At 42.2% G+C, this 10,501-nt stretch overlaps 1 protein-coding gene across 1 annotated transcript; it reads left to right on the top strand.

The window, feature by feature from the left end:
• The first annotated feature begins 651 nt into the window (after window positions 1-651).
• On the top strand, window positions 652-7,306 carry znf16l (zinc finger protein 16 like). Its single transcript, XM_072687947.1, has 3 exons — window positions 652-1,475; window positions 2,431-2,628; window positions 4,076-7,306. Exons 1-3 carry the CDS (start codon window positions 761-763, stop codon window positions 4,786-4,788), a joined length of 1,626 nt encoding a protein of 541 aa, XP_072544048.1. The 5' UTR covers window positions 652-760; the 3' UTR covers window positions 4,789-7,306.
• Window positions 7,307-10,501: the final 3,195 nt, after the last annotated feature.

The following is a 10,501-nucleotide window of genomic DNA, read 5'->3' as shown; positions in this document are numbered from 1 at the left end:
CACATAAACTCCACAGGCATGGACTCCACAAGACATTGGCCACTGTAGCTCTTCTGTGGGATCGGACCACCAGAAAGGCCAGCCTTCCCTCCCCACATGCATCAGTGAGCTAATGTACAGCTGATTGGTACTGGCATTATAGAATGAGTGTTCCTGTCCTCGCAGTGAGGTTTGCAAGTCGTTTGGTTGGTGCAAGCACACCAGCGGCCTCAGAAGCAGATAATTTACAGTTGCTGACTCGGGTATCTTCACAGTGGTCTACAACACAAATAGAGCCCTTTTATTTACTAGCCAAAAGAATCAGTGAACCTACATCTCCACACAAAACACACAACTCAAGCATCAGTATTCGTATCGGTTTTGTGTAACTATGTGGGGTAGCTTTTTAGGGCAACCTGTGATTTGAGAGATCTGCAAGACTGGTGCCTTGTCCAGGGGGTATGTCTGGCTTGCAGCCAGTGTTTCCAGGTTGGCTCAGCACCCACAGCAGCTCCGACCAGAAAGGAGTGATTAACAGTGATAGATGGGAGGATTTGGATTGTAATCGTGTAGTTTTCTTTTATTTTTGATCACATGTTTATTATATGTATATTTATATATTTTTTAAATCAAACACATAGGGGGCGCCATTTAGGTAACTCGACTTCCCGTGCAGACGGAAGTTGTGAGTGAACTCTACGGTGCTTGAGCACCCTACAGCGTCCATAGGCGTTAAGCATCCAAAACACAGCGATATCCGTCTGAACCCCAGCGTCCAAACATGAGCCGTAAACGGAACCATGGCTTCATTGAAGCGGGGCAGTCCTCCGAGTGTCAGACGGCGCTGCTGGATGCGGGCGGCTCCGCGGCTCGCTCGGACGAGTCGCTCTGCGAGCTGGAGTCCGACGAGGAGCTGGTGTGCTCGGTCAGCGAGATCACCGAGCACCTCGGCAGAAACATCACCGTGGTGCTGGAAGCGGCCCTGTCCGAGATCCGGAAAATCGTCAGCGTGCGAATCAGGGTCCTGAAGCTGGAGCTGAGGGAGAAGAGCGACGAGATCGAGCTGCTGAAGGCGCGGCTGGAGTGTGTGGAGAGAGACGGCCGTGAGGTCGTGAGTCTGCCTGGGATGGACCCGACCGCTTTCTCCAGGAGAGCGGAGCTGCTGGGGCAGAAATACGGTTCGGATCCGAAGAAGGCGAGAGCTGGAGCGCCGGTGGTCAAGAAGGAGAACATCAACGCCATCTGCGACTATCTGATGAAGGACAAGAACTCGCGGGGCAGCGGCGCCGAGGTGGACAGTGAGCAGCTCGGCCAGGGAGCAGCGGAGCCCGAGAGGAGCCTGTGGACGGACAGCGGGATGGGTCCCGGAGGCCCTGGGGAGCCGGGGAGCGACCCTGGGGCGGAGGACATCTTCAGCATGCTTCCTTCAGGCAGTAAACGCCTGTATGACTACGAGTGGATGGCAGGAGTGGAGCTCAACTCAGCAGACTTTAAAGGTAAGGCTGTTAGAGGTGGGCAGAGAAAGCAGGCTTAAAGGGGAAGTCTGTGGACGTCTACACACCCCTGCTTTGGTAAAAGGTTAAGATGTAAACCAAGTGATTCAGAGGGTTTGGCAGTGAAATGCACCGTTTTTGAGAATCTTGCTATGGCAGAGTCGTTCACGGCGGTGGTGAGTGAAACCAGACATCTGAAGCCTTTAACCTGTCTGGATTCATCACAGGACGTTATTTCATTGCACAGATCCTGTGATCTCTGCCTGATCTCCGAGACTGTAATTTGTGGTGGTTATGAGACAGGATTTTGGCCCGAAACATACTTTTTAATACCCAGCAGAGGAATGGGGTACCAAGGGTGTATGGGAAAATAGTCTTAGGTGGCAGTCTAATCCTTATTAACAGCTGTTACCCTTATTAACATTACACACAACACTCAGAAGACATGCAGATTCACTGCTTACTTTGGATGGTGACTAAAAGGCCAGTATCTGCATTGTATACCATTGCAGATCTCCTTAAGTTTCCATAAAATGCACCATTTAATTTCATGTGAAGTCATGAATCAAGTAAAAGGTGCTGTAATAACAGCTGGTGCAGAAGTAGGAAAGTATCAGGTAGCGATGGGCACAATAGCATTTGATATTTAGGATTTTCAAAATTATTCATAAGTCAATTGTATTTTGTTTTTCAGGAGGTTTCATAGGTTGGAATAAATGAACGTAGAACAGCAGCATTTTCCTTTAACAGAACATTTATTGTGCAGCCCTTAATCCAGTTAGACTGCCGCAATAAGTTCTGAATAGGCTACTCTTTGATGTAACTTATCATAACCATGATGAAACGCTGGCCGACCTGTGTATCATGTCAAGGAAAAAAAAAAAAAAAAAAAAATCATCCAGCATCTGATGAAACAGAGCAGTTTAATGATTTAATCTCTGTGTTGTTGCCTGCCCAGGTGAGACAGAGTCAAAATGTGAGAACGTCACAGCAGCAAGAGAGGCTGAAGAGGCGGGTGAAGAATCAGAAGAAGGGAGAGGAGAGTTGGGGCTGGTCTCTGACACACCCTCTGCCTCATTTCCTCTGGAGAGTCACGCTTCCTCAGGGGAAGACAGGAGCAGCCCTGTGGGGGATAGTATGGACAGATTAGATCCAAGTGAGTGCCCTAAAACATGCCAGCTCTACAGTTTCAAGGAAAATAAAAAAAACCCATGTTTTTGAGTAGAACTATGCAGTGGTTTGAGTTTGTAAATGCTGTGTGAACTGCTTGCTGAACAGAACTCCACTCTGACACTTTTTTAAAAACACTGTATTCTAGCAGAGCATCCTCTTGGCACCAGTAACGGATATTGCTGAGAGACTGCAGACTCCAAAGACAATACATCGGTTTAGAGACAATACATTGGTTTAGAGTTTGCAGCGTGCTTTGATTGTGTTTTCCTCACCAAATGTTTGTCAAAACCATGTGAGGCTTCTGCCATTTTAACTACGAGTAGTAAAAAAACAAAGCTACTGTAAAATTCTGTAAGCCTTTCATTGGTTTAGGAGTCTGGATTATGAGATTACGCACTAAACGCACTATAAAACAGTCATTATAGAAATGTCTACTGCCACACAGAATGGATCGGTCTATAATGTCTCGTTACGTAAAACTGTCTACCACTGTCTCTGTGTTTTAAGTGATTTATTAATTAGTGGCATCTTAACTAAATTGTGGGATTGTTTTTTTAGAGATTAACCGGTCAGTGTTTTTGGGGCCCATATTGTTTTTCAGCTTGATTGGCCTATCACCAATACGATTGAGGGCATGGCTGGATGCCACATTAACCTTTTCAAGTACATTTGGAAATGCATTATAGAGCTAGGCAATATAACTTTATTTTATTGTATTGTGATAAATGTTGTTGTCGTGATACATAATATGCCTTTCTTGCCATATCAAGGATATCGTCAGTGCTTAATGAACACAAAAAACAATAATAAAAACAATCACTGTATTCAGTACGGGGGAGTTTTTACAATTAGTGGTGTTAAATGATTACTCTGCTTTATTCATGAGCGTTTTTTGCACATATTCTGTATATATATGAATTTGAGTCAGATAAACTAATTAAAAACAAAAGGCCAGAATGACAAACACACAACACCAAAAGCTTTAATGGCTTTCTTTAGCTGTATGTGAGCTCCAAACCTTCTTGTAACCTAGGAGCCTCGCGCAGAGCTGCTATTATGCCTATCTGCCTTAACTTGCCAATATGATCTCTTAGGGTTGTTGAAATTTAAGATGTATAATACGATATAATACGATTGCATAATTTGCCTGAACTTGTCCAATACTGATAAATTGCTCAGCGATTTTTTTTTTGTTGTTGTTGTTGTTGTGTTTTTTTTTTTTTTTGTTTGTTTTTTTTTTTTTTTCATCTCTGATTGAATTATTTATCAGAACAGTGTGGGACAATAATTGGATTGGTAATCAGGATCACCGGATCAGGCAATAGCCAACATTAAGATACTTGTATTGGAACAGCCCTATGTATTAGATCTCCATTCCCTTTTCTTATAGCGTTTTGCATCAATCTCGTCACATTTCTGTCTTTCCTCAGGCCAGCACTTCTCCGCTCACACCTTCATTTGCCCTTTCTGTGGAACCCTCTGCCCTGACTCCACGTTCCTGGAGGAGCATGTGAAGCTGATGCACCGAGACGAGAGCATCCAGGCCATGCAGTCCACCTCGGCCGCGTCCCGCGGGGAGGGCTCTGAAGGAGATGCTGGACGGGCTGCTGGGGGCTCGGAGGCTCCGACTGCAGTTCGGCTGCCTCGGGAGAGGAAGGTGGAGGGGGGCTACGAATGCGGCGACTGCGGGCGGCACTTTAATTATCTGGGCAACCTGCGGCAGCACCAGCGCATCCACACCGGCGAGAAGCCCTTCGTATGTCCTGAATGTGGCGAGCGTTTCCGCCACGCCGCCCGTCTCAAGAGCCACCGACTAAGCCACAGCGGTGCTCAGAGCCCCTTTCCCTGCCCTCAGTGTGGCAAAGGCTTTCCCGTGTTGTCCGGCCTCAAGCGGCACCAGCGCGTCCACACAGGCGAAAGCCCTTATGCCTGCCCCCAGTGCGGCCGCCGCTTTAAAGAGCTGGGCAACCTGTACACACACATGCGCATTCACAGCGGTGCCACGCCCTACTCCTGTTACCAGTGTGGCCGAAGCTTCCGCCACTTAGGCACGTACAAAAGCCACCGCTGCACACCTGCTACACAGCTGCCCACCGGGCACAGTCCAGCGTGGGCTCAGGAGGACAAGGTGCAGACGGGGTAACGGACCCCTTATTGACTCTGTTTAATATGGTACTACCGGGGTTTGCTCCCTTCAACAGGTGGTTAAGGAATAGCTGGACTTGTTGGACAAGCTGGCTCCTGGGCTGTGGATCATGAATGATGTGGATGGATGTAGGACATTTTAAAAAGGGAAGAACTATTTAGAAGCTCACATTTGCACCACATTTCTGGTGCAGATCAAATAAAAGACTGTTGTTTTATGTGTTTTTTAACCTTCTCTCAATCCCTACTGTTCATTATCATAAAATAGTTGCAGCGTGTTTCTCTGTACTTAGAAAAGAACTCAAAACATGTTGATTCAAAACTTACTTCTACTAGAAGCCAGTAGGCAGTTTCTGAACAGGCATTTGAAATCAGTGACTTGCTTATGCCTCATTCAGACAGCACATTAAAACCATTGACGGGTCTAAGAAATCACATTTACTATATTGTAACAATGGTACCTTTTTAGGGATGGGATATGCTAGGAAGCAAGTAAACAGTTCTTGAAGTTGTCATGTTGGAAGTAGGAACAGTGGGCAAGCATATGAATCTGAGCTTCTTTTAATCAGAACCAAATTGTAATGGGTAGACCATTGGGTCAGAAACCACATTGAAAACCATAACTGGTACTGCTAACAGTACTGTACCTTGACAAAATCATCAAACTGTTCCACTAAAATATTGCTCCATAAATATTTACTGACAGAATTTAGTAGCTCCCGATTGGCTTCAATTGTAAGTGTGTTTTGAATCCGTGGCTCTTGTTCATCGAAGTTGCGGGCCGTTAAATCGGATGGTACAATAAGTGACAAATTCTAGGGACAGTTCATGAATCCATGTTTATTTTCTTTTCATGATCAAATTCACTTGCAGGGCTGTGTGTAAATGTGAGGGTGCATGTTTAATGACCATACGATCACTTGGTTTGCATTTTAAATTGATCACGATTAGCAATAATAGCATACATAATGATAATATTAATTGTGTACACAGCAATTCATGTACAACAGTGAATGTGCTTAGTTTTGTATGTAAACGCTCTCATAAGCAAAGACTTAACTTTTCATTTAAAGGCATTTGTTGTGATATGACCTCACCTTTTCAGTAGAAAAAGAAAAAAGAAACACGGATTACCTAGTGCAGTAGAAGCCCCATGTCACATACTGTAATAGTGCAACTCACAAAGACTTGTTATTATTGTTATTATTATTATTATTATTATTTGCATATGTCCAAGACATGTAATAGCGTTGTCATTTTAGCACTGTAAGATTCTGACCAGCAGGAGGAACTGTCTGCTCACTGCTCAAACTGCTCAAAAAAGGTCAGTCACTGGCTTGTGTGTGTGCTTTATGAATGCTGCTTATTTACACACACAACAGTTTATGTTTCCACCCATTTATTTTTTATGCAACTTTGAATAAGGGCCAATGGGTTTTCTGTTCTAAGTACGGGGAAATGCTCCATGGTCATTGTCTGTTATAATGGACTGCATGTTAAAGATTAGGTTTAAAAAACACTGCTCCTGTAGGTATTAAAGAACGGGTCAGTTTAGACCTAACTGATTTTATATAGAGCACCAGTTTGGAGTTCATACATTTGTGTGCTCTATTTAAACTCTCTTATTTAGGAAGGGAAGGGATGGGATAGGAAGGGAAGGGGGAGGGCAGCATATGCTGCTTTAGACGGTCAGCATTATTATATTCTCACATTGAACATGAACCGCATAGCCAAAACGTGGACTCGTGGGAAGTCGCATGTTCATTTGTGAGAGTACTTCACACCTTTTGCTTTTTATTTTGAAAGCTTTTCTTTTAAATTTGTTCTATTTCTTGTTAGGACAGTTTTCAGTGTTATTCTGTTTCACATGCAGCCGTGAATCTGATTCCTGCTTCAGTTCTGCAGTTGGCCTGAATTTGAATGCTGTGGAGCCTCTGTGCTTTAAGTGTCCTTGTTTTGAAAGTGAGCGCACAGGAGAATAGTGCTGCCACCCTCTGGACCATGTGTGTTACTGTATCAACTGCTTCAGTTGGGATTTTATTATTATTATTATTATTTTTAATCCCTTAACCGCCTGTTCAACCGTGATCATGGTGTTATCTTTACCAGTTTGCTACTCTGAACTGTAATTGTGTAATTTACACCATTAACACACTGTTTATTTTGATTTCTCTACATATGGCCACACTTCTAATATTTAAGCGTAACCTATGTGAAAAATGTGTGCAGAGCAAATCTGTAAAATACTACTTTTGCGACAAATGTAAAAGACTGTTATGTAAATATTTTACATGAGAAGAAAAGTGGCACTTAAGGCGTTGTAAAAAGAAGTGCGTAATAGGACTTTTATCAAAGATTATGCTCACTAGCTCAATACATTACTGTATGACTGTTAAGTAAGGGGATACGAACTGTCAGTGATTCAAGTAATACGTTGGACTGGTTTTTACTGGTCAATGCCAACTCTATTGTAACTCTAATAAACATCCATGTTCTAAGGTCCAAAACCGCCTTGACCTTGCGTCTACCTGACTCTGAATGTTAAAGTAATTATTAACCCTTGAATATATAACTCTTATTGTTCTTTTTCACACTATTTGTGAGATGATGGAGGTACATTTAATTCCATGTGTAAACAATGAACATATTTTTTTCATCAGATTTTTTTTGACATTCTCTTTTGACGAGTTCACCTCACTTTAAAGTAAACTTTTACACAATTTAAACAATGACTTTTTGTCCAGGAAGATTGTATACGCAACAATAACTTTGCATTCAAATCATGAAGGAATATTTTCTCTTATAATTTCAAGCGCATCTATACATTAGATCTATACATTAAAATTTTCCAATCTTAACAGAATTAGACGGCATCCAGGTGTTTGTTATTACGAGCTCTAATCACAATGTCTAAGGGTTAATCAAATCACTCACTACTACATTCACTTGGGAAGCAGTTTATGAAAAACAATATATAGAGATTTTAAAAAGCACATTCTATTGTGAAGCTGCAGTGTTACAGTAGCATTACATTTCCTTAATATATATATATATATAGTCTTAATATATATTTTTTAATCTTCATCAGAATGAATCTGAGGTGGTGGTGGTGATGTTGCAAGATTTTAGTAGCGAACCTTCAGATCGATTATGTATAAGACATTAGTAACATTTATTTGGGCAGTATAACATCAAGGTCCAGTTAAGTAACGCCATGTCACTTTTCCACACATGGACGAATATTTGCCCATCTTACTGGGCAGGAGAGACAGACAATTAGGGGAAGTCTGCAACCTGTGTTCCAAATATGTAGGCAGAGAAAACAAAAGGTCACTATGGTAAGAAATGGCATATGTTGCTGTGGCCAGGTTGTGTTAATGGAGTTTGTCTTTAATATAAGGAGAAAAAAAGCTTATAGACCTGATCAGGGAAATCCTCGTGATTTATATGGTGTCCACTGAGACGGGGGTTGGATTTTGTGGGTTGTGTGTTTTTCAGGCATCTTCCTGCCCTAAAACAGAGGACCACTTTATCCAAAACATCCTTGAGGTGGCAGAGAGGTGCATAAAAGAGAGTAGCTTTGCCACCGTAATGGATGTGAGGGAGTATACTAGAGTCGATGAAGCATGTGATGAAGTCGTTGTGAGAGCCTTCACCAGACCTTACCAGGTTTTTAAGACAAACTTGTTCTGGTTAAGAAATATACTATTTTTGCATCTTTTCAAGAGCTAAAGGATATTTTGCTGGAGTTTGGGCTGGAGGTGGTTTTAATCTGATGGGACCCGAAGCCAAACCCCCCCTCCTGTATAAGCATAATTTGGACCATTATGAGGAGAGGGGAGAGGAGCGGTATTATTGCGTGCATAGTAATGGAGAGCAGGAGTTTGGGTAAGGTCCTTCTCCCAAACCTTTACTTATTACATAACTCCATAATATGTGCATTATATAGCATCACTGACGTGCTGTCCTTCCAATATGTGTGTGTGTGTTTTCTTGGTCTTTCAGACTTCAACTTGAACTCTATTGTTCCCTTTCTATTGTTATTGCTTAATTGCTTTGAGAACTGAGGGGAAAGCTACCTGTAACATTTCCAAAAGTTAATCAACGTAGGCCATGCACAACAGCAACCTATGGTAATGCTTAATGCAATTCTGCAAATCTATATTGCAATTTTATTTTGGAAAAAAAATAAATGACTGTATGCATTTATTTTGACTGATTTCCCTTGCATGCTTATTACAACAAACACAAGAAGCATAGCATAGACATCTACAAGGAGTTGAAAGTGTTTTAAAAGGAATGCTGCCACTTGATTACCTATAGGTGTTCAAATTAGCAAACTGTCTGATAAAACTGGCTGATGATTGCTGATGAGTCCTGACTTGAACCTTATCTGGATACTACGACATGACCAGAAGAGGGCTGTGCATGCAAGGCATCCTACAAATACTGAAACAGGAACTGAAACGTATCTGCTGGGAGAAATACTCCAAAATTCCTCCTCAACATTGTCCAAATTTTTTTTTGCAGCTACAGAAAATGTTCAGCGTAGATCATAGCAGCTAAAAGCAGATCTATAGGTTGTTAAATTCAAGGGTTTGCTTACTTTTTTAAGCTCACACTGTGGATGTTTGCCCAATGTGCTCAGTTAAAGACATGAACGATTAGTTTCAGGTCAGATTGTTTGCCTGTAATTGTGACATTGTAACATTTTGACCACATTTTATTACTAATCAAGACTGAACTCCAAGTAAATCCAGAGAGTTAACTTACTTACTAACTAATAAAGCATTTTAAAAGTTTTCTTGGGGACAAGATGCTAGACAGCAGAAATCAAAACCTTTTTGTTCAGTTTGCTCAGAAAGCTAATAGTGGTGCAGCCATGGTGGCGTTTGGGAATTTTACAGGGATTCAGGTGCTGAACATTTCTTTAGTCCCATGCACTCTCATCAGGACATCCACACCCTCTAAGGGTGTTGATGCAGAATGTTTTGACAGTGTGTACATTTTTGTGTTCCAGCTACTGTAGCAACCATTCTGATGATAAAAGGCAGACTATTTTTGGGAGAGCTGGAGAGTTTCAACAGAGCCAGTATAAAAGCTCTAAGAAAGAAAGACAGCAAAACATTTACCTGCTTCTAAAATGACTATGGTTGCTCAATCTCAAACCACCCTATAGTTGTAGACCAGTTATATTAGTGCTTTTCTGAATTTTGCTGCTCTCTTAAAGAGTGACTCTCAGTAGGTCATGGATGTAAAAGCTGTTATTAGCCATATATGAAGCAGATAACAATGGTTATATCATAACAGTGGCGGATGTCAAGATCTGGGAAATGGATGCTATCTGAACTGTCAATTCTTGTTGTCAATGTGTTAGATGGTGGGGAAACGTGAAGGTGTGAAGGCCTCTGTGACACTGACAAGCACCAAATTGTAATGGCCAAATGCCAAAACTGGCAGGGGGCTTCTATGTACCAACCAACAGTGATCTGAGGAGGAACACACCACAAAGTAAAAGACTGTTCAATGCCCAAAGTTCATCAGTGTGCAAGGGCAGTGAACACAGTCTTGCCACAGTCTTGTCTGAACCAAAATGCCATGTAAACAGAGCTCCCATGCTAACCCCCGTCCACCGATGGCACTAAGCTATACTATGTAAAGAAAATGAGCAGGTACATACAGGCAGTGTGATGCTATGGGTAAAGATTTGT

This window comes from Salminus brasiliensis, chromosome 9 (genome assembly GCF_030463535.1).
Source record: "Salminus brasiliensis chromosome 9, fSalBra1.hap2, whole genome shotgun sequence".
In the NCBI taxonomy this organism is placed as follows: domain Eukaryota; kingdom Metazoa; phylum Chordata; class Actinopteri; order Characiformes; family Bryconidae; genus Salminus; species Salminus brasiliensis.
The sequence above is the reverse complement of the archived record's forward strand: the minus strand, read 5'-3'. Positions and strand labels throughout refer to the sequence as shown.

What these genes read in the sequence shown, in the direction of transcription:
- znf16l (XM_072687947.1), top strand. Translation starts at nt 761, where the DNA reads ATGAGCCGTAAACGGAACCATGGCTTCATTGAAGCGGGGCAGTCCTCC. An exon ending in CAACTCAGCAGACTTTAAAG is followed by an intron (nt 1,476 to 2,430) that starts GTAAGGCTGTTA and finishes TTGCCTGCCCAG; the next exon opens with GTGAGACAGAGTCAAAATGT. An exon ending in TATGGACAGATTAGATCCAA is followed by an intron (nt 2,629 to 4,075) that starts GTGAGTGCCCTA and finishes GTCTTTCCTCAG; the next exon opens with GCCAGCACTTCTCCGCTCAC.